This window comes from Chrysemys picta, chromosome 12 (assembly GCF_011386835.1).
Source record: "Chrysemys picta bellii isolate R12L10 chromosome 12, ASM1138683v2, whole genome shotgun sequence".
Lineage (NCBI taxonomy): Eukaryota > Metazoa > Chordata > Testudines > Emydidae > Chrysemys > Chrysemys picta.
The window spans coordinates 22,903,193-22,917,126 of record NC_088802.1 but is presented as its reverse complement, the minus strand read 5'-3'; the positions used below and the strand labels follow the sequence as shown (position 1 = coordinate 22,917,126).

Genomic DNA, 13,934 nt, shown 5'->3' with positions numbered 1-13,934 from the left:
CAGCATGATTGAAACATTAGTGGCCACAACTACACATACAACATTAGTGGGTCTCAAAGGTTTAGCAGGTGTTTACCATTAATCCAGTCCATTTCTGTTGCTGGGGAGTCTGTTTTCAGTAGAAATACATAGATTGAAGCTACAGTGACAGCAGCCCAGTGGTTCTCCAGGCTGAGATTCTAGAAGGCGTCTAAGTGAGTTAAGCACCCAAATCCTTTTGAAATGGGAGATGGATGCTTAACTGGCTGTTTGCATCTGGCTTGTGTGAGTGTAATGAAGGTGGTTGGTTTGCAGGGGGGGTATGATGGGGATGGAATTAGGCACAATTTCAGAGGTGGCAGATTTCCTAGGCGTATGACCCCACAAAGGCTGCACCAAGAGTTTGGACAATAAAAATACTAACATTTATTTTGATAGTAATGGCTTTTTTACAGGTATTAAAAAATTGGTTAAAATTGTCTCCACTGCTCCTGATACCCAGTTGAAAACTCCATGATGGGAACATGGTTTTGGCCACCTCCCTCCTTGGCCGTTCCACTTAGATGGACAATGGGAGTTTTCAACTTAATTTTAATGGGGCTATGCGATGGGACCCCCGGTGTACAACCTGGAGCTGTGGGACCGCTGTGCCCCCTTATCTCTCCAGCCTGGGCTGTCTCTCATGATGCTTTAATAGTGAGAAGCAGCAACCCCCCCCCCTCAGTTGCTGTTATCACTCAGTCACCAGCATACAGAGACACACCCAGCAGCCAACTGAGGAGCATGAATGCTCTCCAAGCTACTCATGAACTATAGAAAGGGAGACACCAGCAAATCCCCCCAGCCTCACACCCCCAGAAATGTACCATCTTAAACTGCTCAAGACCTTCTCTTGAACAATGCAAACTCATTAATTAGTTTGCCACTTCATCAAAGGATAGTGGACATAGACTCATAGACTCTAAGGTCAGAAGGGACTATTATGATCATCTAGTCTGACCTCCCGCATGATGCAGGCCACAAAAGCTGACCCACCCACTCCTGGAATAAGTCTCTCCCTTGACTCAGCTGTTGAAGTCCCCAAATCATGATTTAAAGACTTCAAATCGCTGAGAATCCTCCAGCAAGCGACCCCTGCCCCATGCTGCGGAGGAAGGCGAAAAACCTCCAGGGCCTCTGCCAATATACCCTGGAGGAAAATTCCTTCCCGAACCCAAATATAGCGATCAGCTGAACCCCGAGCATGCGGGCAAGATTCTCTAGCCAGACCCTCTAGAAAAAGTTCTCTGTAGTAACTTTTAATATCCCATCATTGACCATTGATACTAATTACCAGCGATGGCACGTTATTGACCTATTGACTAAAATCACTTTATCCCATCAAACCATCCCCTCATGCATCAGCTCTTGTAATCTGAGCAGATTCCCCAAGCATTTTAGACAAACTCACTGGTTAAGATTAACATTAAAATAAGTTTATTAACTACAGAAAGCTAGATTAAGTGATATATGTGTTAGGTAACTATCTCTGACCTTTACGCCTAAGAAAAAAAATTAAAAACACGTTCTAAATCCTAAACTTTATCAGACTGAGTAAGAATTGATTCAAACAGCTGTTCTCACCCCACTGGATGTGGCAGCCAGGTTACAGTTCTTAATACACAGGCTGAATTCCCTTCTCACCCTGGGACTAACCTCTCCAGTTCAAAGTCTTTGTCTTCCCAGCGTTCTTGCTGCCTCCAGAATAGGTGGGGGAGGAGAGAGGTGGTCTCATGATGCCACTGTCCTTTATTTTATACTCTCAATTCATGTCCCTGGAAAAATACTGGCCCAGACATGTCCTGGTGGGTCTTGCTGAGTCACAGAGTTCAATTCCCATTGTGTGGTGCTAGGCAACTGCCTGTTACAGAATTGTGAATCTCTTGTTTACAATTCCCCTGCTGGTCAATGGCTGGTGATGGTCGTTTAACGCCCGCCTCGGTGAGGGTCAGCTCCTTTGTTGTCACTGGAGAACTAACAGTGGGCGACTCCCAGACTCCCAACATATTTCAATAACAACCATATAACAAAATCTCATAATGCCATATACAAATGATGATATACATATTTTGACAGAAAAATGAGTTGCAGCAGATCATGACTTACAAGGCATGTTTTTTTTATCACAACCATATAAAAACGATGAATATGGAGGTTTCAGGGGGCTACTTTGAGGTAAAGTGCATCACAGGCTCATTGCTTCAATCACCCAGGCAGATTTCAAAACCTCAGGCTACATTATTATCTCAGAGTCTCTGCATGTTTTTGTGAAAGCCACATTTACTGATGGCTTTGCTCAAGGCTTCCTTGACCTCTCTGTTTCTCAGGCTGTAGATAAGGGGGTTTACCAGGGGAGTTAGGACCGTAAAGCAAAGAGAGAGCACTTTCTTCAGATCTCTGAGTGTATCACGTTTTAGTAGCATGTAGACAATGATTATGGTTCCATAGAAAATTGTCACCACAGTGAGGTGAGAGGAGCAGGTGGAAAAGGCCTTTTGTCTCCCAGTGGTGGAAGGGATTCTTAGGATGGTGGCGCTGATACACACGTAGGACGTCATAGTTAGTAGGAATGGAGGCAAGGTGAATACGGAGACTAATATGAGATTCACAAATATGCTCAGGTGTGTGTCACTGCAGGAGAGTTCCATCAGTAGGATGGGGTCACAATAGAAATGGTCAATTTCATTCGGACCACAAAAAATTAACTGGGATATGAATAATATAAAGATGGTAGTGGCCAAGCTACCATTTAACCATGACCCAGCAGCCAACTGGAGGCAAAACCTGTTATTCATAAGAGTTGAATAGTGCAGGGGTTTACATATAGCTAAATATCTATCATAGGACATTGTTGCTAGGAGATAGCATTCCGTAGCTGCCAGAGAGGCAGAGAAATACAGTTGTGTGATGCAGCCACTGACTGAGATGGTTTTGTCCCCAGTCAGGAAACTGGCCAGTAACCTGGGCAGGATGGTGGAAGTGTAGCAGATCTCCAAGTAGGACAAGTTGCCAAGAAAAAAGTACATGGGGGTGTGAAGGTGCTGATCAGTCACAACAAGCACCGCAATGAGAGTGTTCCCAGCCACGGTTGCCATGTAGATCACTAGGAACATTAGAAAGAGAGGAATTTGAAGGTCAAGGAGATCCCCGAATCCCAGGAGGATTAATTCTGTGACGGTCGTTTGGTTTCTCCAATCTGTGCCTGCCATGGGTTGAGTCTAGGAACAAAAAAACAAGCTGGGCAATTGAATTGGAAGAACATAGCATTAAAAATTAATCAAGTCTTGTGAATTAATACCATAAATATTCAGAATATTCCCTTCGTCTCCTGGTTACAGGCTGAAATTTTAAGGCTAAATGTAGACTTCAGCGTAAAGTGCCAGAAGTCTCAGTCCAAGGACAGAACATTGGTACCCATGTAGACCTCCCTCTGCCATATCAGAGCAATGACTAATATAACAGCCCATATCTCTGGTACAGAATTGGTCTGATCTGTCATATCAGAACTTGGCTATCTATCATATCCCATCTCGTGACATACCAGAGCTTAACAATGACGCTTAAGTTCTATATTTCACTTCTGTCAATAGCCAGAATAATGCCAGTTCTTAGGAGTCAAAACCAATAAGTACATCAACTAAAATCTTGGACTCAGATTTTTCATTGCAGTCTAGTGTCCATATACACTGATCTCTTGTTGGAATGAATGGAAATTAATCTATCTATATGGAATGACGCAGCCTCTGGCAGGACACTACTGAGAGTATCAATTCAGGATAAAATTGCTTTGAGCAGGGCAGTTACAGCCCAAAGATGGAGTTCCTTTACTATACTATTAAGGGACACCAAAGTAGCCAAACAGAGAGGACTTTGGTTTTACCTCACTGGCTAACAATAAGTCCAAAAAACCATAAGTGAAAACCAATATCCCAGTAAAAGAAGAAAGGTTCTCCCAATCCCAAAAGACCAAGCCCCAGACCCAGGTCAATATACACATCAGATCTTACCCACAAAACATGCTGTTGCCAACCCTTTAGAATCTAAAATCTAAAGGTTTATTCATAAAAAGAAAGAAATATAGATGAGAGCTAAAATTGGTTAAATGGAATCAATTACATACAGTAATGGCAAAGTTCTTGGTTCAGGCTTTTAGCAGTGATGGAATAAACTGCAGATTCAAATCAAGTCTCTGGAGTACCTCCATAGCTTGGATGGCTCATTCAGTACTTCGTTCAGAACTTCAGTTTGTAGCAAATTTCCTCCAGAGGTAAGAAGCGAGAATGAAGACAAAATGGAGATGATGCACCTTCCTTTTATAAACCTTTTGCCATGTGGCTTGTGCTTCCTTTGTCTCAAATACAAGCTACCCAACACATGGCATGGAAAAACCTGAAAATTCTGTCCATAGGCATTTCCCTGTATGCCTTTCTGAGTCACCAGGTATATCTGCCTTCTCTCAATGGGTCAGTTGTATAGCTGATGTTCCTTAATGGGTCATCAAGCAGGCCAGGCTGATGCAAATTGTGTGGGGTGTCACCTACAAGCATAGCACAAGTTTGAAATACAGACAGTACAGAGCCAATACTTATAACTTTAAATATAAACATGATACATGAAAACAGGTATCATAATCATAACCAGCAAATCACAAACTCCTCATAGACACCTTACTTAATCTGCTTTGTACAAGGTTTAGTGCCACTACAGAATCTTGACAGGTTTCAGAGTAGCAGCCGTGTTAGTCTGTATCCGGAAAAAGAACAGGAGTACTTGTGGCACCTTAGAGACTAACAAATTTATTAGAGCATAAGCTTTCGTGGACTACAGCCCACTTCTTTGGTTGCATATAGAGTGGAATAAATATTGAGGAGATATATATACACACATACAGAGAGCATAAACAGGTGGGAGTTATCTTACCAACTCTGAGAGGCCAATTAAATAAGAGAAAAAAAAAAAAGAAAAAAAACTTTTGAAGTGATAATCAAGATAGCCCAGAATACCACCCTATACCAGAAACCTACTGACCACTACACTTACCTACATGTCTCCAGCTTCCATCCAGGACACACCACATGATCCATTGTCTACAGCCAAGCTCTAAGATATAACCGCATTTGCTCCAATCCCTCAGATAGAGACAAGCACCTACAAGATCTCTATCAAGCATTCTTAAAACTACAATACCCACCTGCTGAAGTGAAAAAACAGATTGACAGAGCCATCGAGTACCCAGAAGTCACCTCCTACAAGACAGGCCCAACAAAGAAAATAACAGAACACCACTAGCTGTCACCTTCAGCCCCCAACTAAAACCTCTCCAGCGCATCATTAGAGATCTACAACCTATCCTGAAAGATGATCCTTTACTCTCACAGATCTTGGGAGACAGACCTGTCCTCGCTTACAGACAACCCCCCAACCTAAAGCAAATACTCACCAGCAACCACACATCACTGAACAAAACCACTGACCCAGGAACCTATCCTTGTAACAAAGCCCGATGCCAACTCTGTCCACATATCTATTCAAGTGACATCATCATAGAACCTAATCACATCAGCCATACCATCAGGGGCTCGTTCACCTGCACATCTACCAATGTGATATATGCCATCATGTGCCAGCAATGCCCCTCTGCCATGTACATTGGCCAAACCGGACAGTCTCTACGCAAAAGAATTAATGGACACAAATCTGACATCAGGAATCATAATACTCAAAAACCAGTGGAAGAACACTTTAACCTGTCTGGTCATTCAATGACAGACCTGCGGGTGGCTATATTACAACAGAAAAACTTCAAAAACAGACTCCAACAAGAGATTGCTGAGCTGGAATTGATATGCAAACTAGATACAATCAACTCAGGATTGAATAAGGACTGGGAATGGCTGAGCCATTACAAACATTGAATCTATCTCCCCTTGTAAGTATTCTTACACTTCTTATCAAACTGTCTGTACTGGGCTATCTTGATTATCACTTCAAAAGTTTTTTTTTTCTTATTTAATTGGCCTCTCAGAGTTGGTAAGACAACTCCCACCTGTTTATGCTCTCTGTATGTGTGTATATATATCTCCTCAATATTTATTCCACTCTATATGCATCCGAAGAAGTGGGCTGTAGTCCACGAAAGCTTATGCTCTAATAAATTTGTTAGTCTCTAAGGTGCCACAAGTACTCCTGTTCTTTTTACAGAATCTTGGTTGCAACAATGGTCTATACTGTCACAGTTCGTGTCAATAACCTCACAACACATATCCTGGTATATTCAGCATTTCAATACCCTTTAGGAAAAAGGAACAATTTTCATCCCCTCACAAGAGATCAGTGTATGTTGAAAATTATGAAGTGGAGTAAATGCTCCCTTAGTTGCTGTGGTGGTGATAGTGATGTGGTAAGTGACTGGCAATGCCTTTTCATTTCCTGATGTTCACTCTGTAGCAGTAATAAAATACATCTCTTTGGAGGGTGGATCTTAGGAAGGGGCAAAACCAGGCTGATGTGCAACCCAAACTGGGGAGTGACCCTCTGCACTCCAGAATGAGTGTGGGATGATAATACAAGAACAAGAACGGCACTGGACGGTTGTGGAAAAAAATATGCTGTCCCTCAACTCAGAGTCTAGAAACAATCTGGCATGTGTGATCTGGTCTAGTACACTCTGTCACCACTTCCCACCTCATTTGGGGACACACTAAGCCAGATCCTCAACTGGTGTAAATCAAGGTAATTCCATTTGTGTCAGTGGGGCAGATCCCCAACTGAGGACCTGTCACCAGACATGGATCTCAAGCTCCCTATCTATTAAATGGTGCTATAAATGCTGACTGGCACTGTGGTGGGAAGGTGAGGCTAAAACTGTAAATATTCACCTGAAGAAGAGCTCTGTGTAGCTCAAAAGCTTCTGTCCTCCACCAACAGAAGTTTATCCAATAAAAGATATTACCTCACCCATCTTGTTCCTCTAATATTCACAAAGCACATTCATGCCCCTGTTTGGAAGGTGGTATAGAAATGCAGTCAGGAAGATGGTCCTCACTTGTAACCACCGCACAGCCCAAGCTTGAAGCAATGAGCTCTTATTTATCAGTGTTTGGCTGCCAGGACTCAGGATCCTCAGCTGAGGTTTTTCTCTCTCCTCTTTCTGCAGAAACTGGATTTTCTCAGTGAAGAGACCTGCCTCTCCTTGAATGGATGAGCAGCTGCCGCACTTTGTCTTAGAACATGCTCTTCCTACTCTATTTACAAAGTGGAGATGTCTCCTGATACTTGTATCCTTCTCCATGGAAAGCTGCCTCTCCCTTGATTCAACCTCTGAAGAGGCAGAGCCTGGGGAATTAGTGCTTTTTTTGTGTGCAGACAGTACAAACAGTTGTCCTGATGCAACCAACCTCCCCCATCCAGAGGAATCGCCTTCCTGCTGTATGAGATCATAGCTATGCATGGCTGAAACCTAATGCAGTGCCCATGGAGTGCATGACTGTGCAGAGACTCTACCAAGTCATCTTTAGTCATGTCAGTTGTTCCATTGAAGGCAACTACATAAGTAACAATGTCTAAGGCCTGGTCTACACTACGGGTTTAGGTCGACTTTAGCAGCGTTAAATCGAATTAAGCCTGGACACGTCCACACAACAAAGCCCTTTCTTTCGACTTAAAGGGCCCTTTAAACCGGTTTCTTTACACCACCTTCGACGAGGGGATTAGCGATAAAATCGGCCTTTGCGGGTCGGAATTGGGGTAGTGTGGACGGAATTCGACGTTATTGGCCTCCGGGAGCTATCCCACAGTGCTTCATTGTGACCGCTCTGGCCAGCACTCTCAACTCAGATGCACTGACCAGGTAGACAGGAAAAGACCCGCGAACATTTGAATTTCATTTCCTGTTTGCCCAGCGTGGAGAGCAAAGGTGACCACGCAGAGCTCATCAGCACAGGTAACCGTGATGGAGTCCCAGGATCGCAAAAGAGCTCCAGCATGGACCGAACGGGAGGTACGGGATCTGCTCGCCATATGGGGAGATGAATCAGTGCTAGCTGAACTCCATAGCAGTAAAAGAAATGGCAAAGTATTAGAAAAGGTCTCCAAGGCCATGAAGGACCGGGGCCATAACAGGGACACACAGCAGTGCGGCGTGAAAGTTAAGGAGCTACGGCAAGCCTACCACAAAGCCAGAGAAGCAAATGGAAGGTCCGGGGCAGAGCCGCAAACTTGCCGCTTCTACGTGGAGCTGCATGCCATTTTAGGGGGTGCAGCCACCACTACCCCAACCGTGTGCTATGACTCCGTCAATGGAGAAACACACAGGGAAGACGGTTCGGGGAACGAGGAAGATGAGGATGGAGGTACTATAGGTAGCTCACAGCAGCAAGGAAGCAGAGAAACCGGTTTCCCCAACAGCCAGGATATGTTTGTCACCCTGGACCTGGAACCAGTAACCCCCGAACTCACCCAAGACCCTCAGGGCACACAGGAGACCTCTGGTGAGTGTACCTTTGTAAATATTACACATGGTTTAAAAGCAAGCGTGTTTAATGATTAATGATTAATTTGCCCTGGCAATTGCGGCCAATACATCTACTGGAAAAGTCTGTTAACGTGTATGGGGATGGAGCGGAAATCCTCCAGGGACATCTCCAGAAAGCTCTCCTTCATGTACTCCCAAAACCTTTGCAAAAGGTTTCTGGGGAGGGCTGCCTTATCCCGTCCGCCATGGTAGGACACTTTACCACGCCAGGCCAGTAGCACGTAGTCTGGAATCATTGCATAACAAAGCATGGCAGCGTATGGTCCCAGTGTTTGCTGGCATGCAGACAATATCCATTCCTTATCTCTCTTTGTTATCCTCAGGAGAGTGATAGCATTCACGGTCACCTGGTTGAAATGGGGTGATTTTATTAAGGGGACATTCAGAGGTGCCCGTTCCTGATCTTCTGAACAGAAATGTTCCCCGCTGTTAACCACGCGGTGGGGGGAGGGGTGAAGTGATCATCCCAGAGAATCGGGTGTGTGTGTGGGGGGGGTTTACTTGGGTTTGTGCTGCATGTTAACCCAGAAACCGCAGCCCCTCCTTTTACATTGAAAACCCATTTTAAATGGCCAACCCAATTCATCCTTGATATGGGAAATGCGCTGCTGTTTGAAACCTTTCCCGCATGTTAAGAAGGTTAAAAAAGCCAAAAGACTGTGGCTTACCATGGCTACCTGCAAGCGGAAATATGTTGCCTGGCACTGCGTGAGTGATCTCTCATACCAAACCGGCAGGCAGAGGAAAAATGCGACCTTGTAACGGAAGAGTGTACCCATTGTTCTCTAAAATGTGTCTTTTTTAACCACCTCTCCCTTCTCCTCCACCAGCTGCAAATGTTTCTCCTTCGCAGAGGCTAGTGAACATTAGAAAGAGAAAACGGAGGACGCGGGACGATATGTTCACGGAGCTCCAGATGTCCTCCCACGCTGATAGAGCACAGCAGAATGCGTGGAGGCAGTCAATGTCGGACATGAGAAAAGCACAATATGAACGAGAGGAGAGGTGGCGGGCTGAATGGTGGGATGAAAAGAGCAAGTGGCGGGCTGAAGATGATAGGTGGCATCAGCTTGCAGACAGACGGCAAGAGTCAATGCTCCGTCTGCTGGAGCATCAAACTGATATGCTCCAGCATATGGTTGAGCTGCAGGAAAGGCAGCAGGAGCAGAGACCGCCGCTACAGCCCCTGTTTAACCAACAGCCCTCCTCCCCAAGTTCCATAGCCTCCTCACCCAGACACCGAAGAACACGGTGAGGGGGCCTCCGGCCACCCAGTCACTCCACCCCAGATGATCGCCCAAGCATCAGAAGGCTGGCCTTCAATAAGAGTTAAAGTTTTAAAATGCAGTGTGTCCTTTTCCATCCCTCCTCTCCCACCCATCCCAGGCTACCTTGGCAATTATCCCCCTACTTGTGTGAGGAATTAATAAAGAATGCATGAATGTGAAAAAACAATGACTTTATTGCCTCTGCAAGCGGTGCTCGAAGTGGGGAGGGGAGAGTGGGGTGGTTGGTTTACAAGGAAGTAGAGTGAACCGGGTCGGGGGGGGGGGGTGGAGGGTTCATCAAGGAGAAACAAACAGAAGTTTCACACAGTAGCCTGGCCAGTCACAAAACTCGTTTTCAAAGCTTCTCTGATGCGCACCGCGCCCTGCTGTGCTCCTCTAACCGCCCTGGTGTCTGGCTGCGCGTAATCAGCGGCCAGGCGAGTTGCCTCAACCTCCCACCCCGCCATAAATGTCTCCCCCTTACTCTCACAGATATTGTGGAGCGCACAGCAAGCAGCAATAACAATGGGGATATTCTTTTCGCTGAGGTCTGAGCAAGTCAGTAAGCTGCGCCAGCGCGCTTTTAAACGTCCAAATGCACATTCCACCACCATTCGGCACTTGCTCAGCCTATAGTTGAACAGGTCCTGACTCCTGTCCAGGCTGCCTGTGTACGGCTTCATGAGCCATGGCATTAAGGGGTAGGCTGGGTCCTCAAGGATCACGATAGGCATTTCAACATCCCCAACGGTTACTTTCTGGTCCGGGAAGAAAGTCCCTTCCTCCAGCTTTCGAAACAGACCAGAGTGCCTGAAGACGCGAGCATCATGTATCTTTCCTGGCCATCCCACGTTGATGTTGGTGAAACGTCCCTTGTGATCCACCAGGGCCTGCAGCAGCATTGAAAAGTACCCCTTGCGGTTTATGTACTCAGTGGCTTGGTGCTCCGGTGCCAAGATAGGGATATGGGTTCCGTCTATGGCCCCACCACAGTTTGGGAATCCCATTTCAGCAAAACCATCCACTATTGCCTGCACGTTGCCCAGAGTCACTACCCTTGATATCACCAGGTTTTTCATTGCCCTGGCAACTTGGATCACAGCAGCCCCCACCGTAGATTTGCCCACTCCAAATTGATTCCCGACTGACCAGTAGCTGTCTGGCATTGCAAGCTTCCACAGGGCTATCGCCACTCGCTTCTCAACTGTGAGGGCTGCTCTCATCCTGGTATTCTGACATTTCAGGGCAGGGGAAAGCAAGTCACAAAGTTCCATGAAAGTGCCCTTACGAATGCGAAAGTTTCGCAGCCACTGGGAATCGTCCCACACCTGCAGCACGATGCGGTCCCACCAGTCTGTGCTTGTTTCCCGGGCCCAGAATCGGCGTTCCACGCCATGAACCTGCCCCAGTGACACCATGATTTCCACATTGCTGGGGCCTGTGCCTTGTGAGAGGTCTATGTCCATGTCAATTTCCTCATCACTCTCTTCGTCACGCTGCAATCGCCTCCTCGGCTGGTCTGGGTTTCACCTTGGCATGTCCTGGCTCTGCATATACTCCAGGACAATGCGCGTGGTGTTCATAGTGCTCATAATTGCCCCGGTGATCTGAGTGGGCTCCATGATCCCAGTGCTAGCTATGGCGCCTGGTCTGAAAAAAGGCGCGAAACTAGTATCTGACGGACCAGGGGAAGGAGGAAGGGCGGGAGGGAGGGCGGGCGAGTGACGACATGGCGTACAGGTATAGGGAATTAAAATCAAGAAAGGTGGCTGTGCATCAGGGAGAAACACAAACAACTGTCACACAGAATGGTCCCCCCAAAGATTAAACTGAAAACCCTGGGTTTAGCAGGCCGTTGATTTGACGGAGGGAGGGGGAAGCAAATGAATACAGAACAAATCTATTTTTTACATCTTAAGACGACGGTGCAGCATGACTGATAGCCCTCGGCATCTTCTGGGTGCTTGGCAGCAAATACTGGGTGCTTGGCAGTTAGTGTACTACGATGGCCTTCAGGCCTATTGCACGATCTGCTGCTCAGGGAAGATTCTGCTAATGTGCGATGATCCAACTTGTAATAGGACGGTTACCAGTCGTAATACACCATCTACTGCCAAAAGGCAAGGGGCTGGTGCAATGCAGCCCTACGGCTGCCAGCCCCACAGCTGCCAGCACCCAGATCGCCGATGAAGGCTACCAGTCTACTGCACCGTCTTCCGCCAAAAGGCAGTTAGCTGCTGCTGCTGTGTACCAATGCAGTCCCACATCTGCCGGCACCCAGATGACATATGGTGACGGTGAGCTGAGCGGGCTCCATGCTTGCCATGGTATGTTGTCTGCACAGGTAACCCAGGAAAAAAGGCGTGAATCTATTGTCTGCCGTTGCTGTGACGGAGGGGGAGGGGCCTGACGACATGTACCCAGAACCTCCCGCGACACTGTTTTGCATCATCCGGGCATTGGGATCTCAACCCAGAATTCCAATGGGCGGCGGAGACTGCGGGAACTGTGGGATAGCTGTGGGATAGCTACCCATAGTGCAATGCTCTGGAAGTCGACGCTAGCCTCGGTACTGTGGAGGCGGTCCGCCGACTAGAGCACTTAGAGCATTTTTTGTGGGGACACACACAATCGGCTGTATACAACCGATTTCTATAAAACCGGCTTCTATAAATTCGAACTAATTTCGTAGTGTAGACATACCCTAAGAAGATCAGGCCTGCCAGGTTGGGTGCTGAAGCCACCCAGTTTTACAAACACATAGGAAACATAATGTAAAGTAGATTTAATCCATAGTTTGCAAATGAAAGATTTGGATGAAAGACTCTTCCCCCCAGAAATATTTCTCCCAAGGAACTTTTGTTATTCTTAATTTCAAATGTCTATTTAACAACACTCTTGTTGTGGAAAAATGACCACGCGTTGTGTTTGGATCAGAATCGCCTGAGGCCTTTTTATTTTCATGCATGCATGGGGGGTACCAGTAAACTAGCAATCCCCCTGATTACAGAATTTTGCACAGCATATATAGCATAAAACCACAATTATATAATACATACTTTCTTATCAGCATTATTGCCATATTTGGAATACACTCTCCATAAAAGGAATATAGCTTAGCAAGCTTTCCTGTTTTTCACAGTCTGCCTTATTGCGGTTTCTAAGCTTTCCTGTTTTTCACAGTCTATCCTACTGCGATTTCCAGACTTCCCCAAAACCGTCAATGCAGCACTATGAATCATAGGCCTTATAATTATAGATAGTTCTGCTTTCGTACTTTTCCTCTATTCTGCCTCTAAAAACCTTTCACCTACAATAGACTTAACTAATGTTCAGGTCTGAACCAAAGTTCAGGCCCGAGCCAACTAAAGTTTAGGCCCTAGCAAACTTTTTCCTCCACAATTTCCCCCTTTGGCGCTTCCAGCGCCACCCTTGGCCTAAACTTCCACATTCATGAGCCCTCTAATTTCTGTCTTTTCCTTTTCTCTTATCTCATCCCAACTTTTATCATAAACCTCATTAACAATCATTAAGGCTACCTGCTCTCTCGCAGTAGGCTTAGCAGAAAAATTACAGGCACAGCAATATCCTTTGCCACAGCAATAACAAAAACATAATCCTAAAGCAAACAATCCTAATACAATAATCAATCCACTTATAACAGCAACATGGTGTGGTTCATATATAATTTTGGTCACTACACACAGCATATCTTGACTAGTACACAAAGAAGACAATCGATAGGCGGTCTGAAAGGCACCTTTTTCTATTTGATACACGTTTTCGAGGATATGAATTATTTCTTGTAAATCAGAATTTTTTTTAATCTTGGGCAACAATAAAAGCAAATTTTGGAAACGGTCGGGTATTAGAGAAGTCCAGTTAAAGGGCATCTAATCCCAGAGAGGAGATTGAAATATTTTATCCGCCGGCCAGTAAATGATCTGGCTACTGGCGTCCGTGGAGAGGTTACAATGGGTGTTGTGCATGATATGGGCTTTGACAATCACACAGCTGTCATTGGCCTGGAAAATTATTTCTCCTGTTAAGAGGGTCCCCAATCCCTTACCCTCCCAGCAAACATTGTCATGAACAGTGACTATTTCCCCTGGTTT

General features: G+C 45.8%; 2 protein-coding genes across 2 annotated transcripts; one reads left to right on the top strand and one right to left on the bottom strand.

Moving 5' to 3' along the window:
• Positions 1–2,264: 2,264 nt before the first annotated feature.
• On the bottom strand, positions 2,265–3,227 carry LOC135974749 (olfactory receptor 6N1-like). The gene has a single exon (XM_065563269.1). The coding sequence runs from the start codon at positions 3,225–3,227 to the stop codon at positions 2,265–2,267; it is 963 nt and encodes a 320-aa protein (XP_065419341.1).
• A 4,368-nt stretch (positions 3,228–7,595) lies between these two features.
• On the top strand, positions 7,596–10,027 carry LOC135974748 (uncharacterized). The gene is made up of 2 exons (XM_065563267.1): positions 7,596–8,507; positions 9,382–10,027. The coding sequence occupies exons 1-2, from the start codon at positions 7,970–7,972 to the stop codon at positions 9,804–9,806; spliced, it is 963 nt and encodes a 320-aa protein (XP_065419339.1). The 5' UTR covers positions 7,596–7,969; the 3' UTR covers positions 9,807–10,027.
• The last annotated feature ends 3,907 nt before the right edge of the window (positions 10,028–13,934 follow it).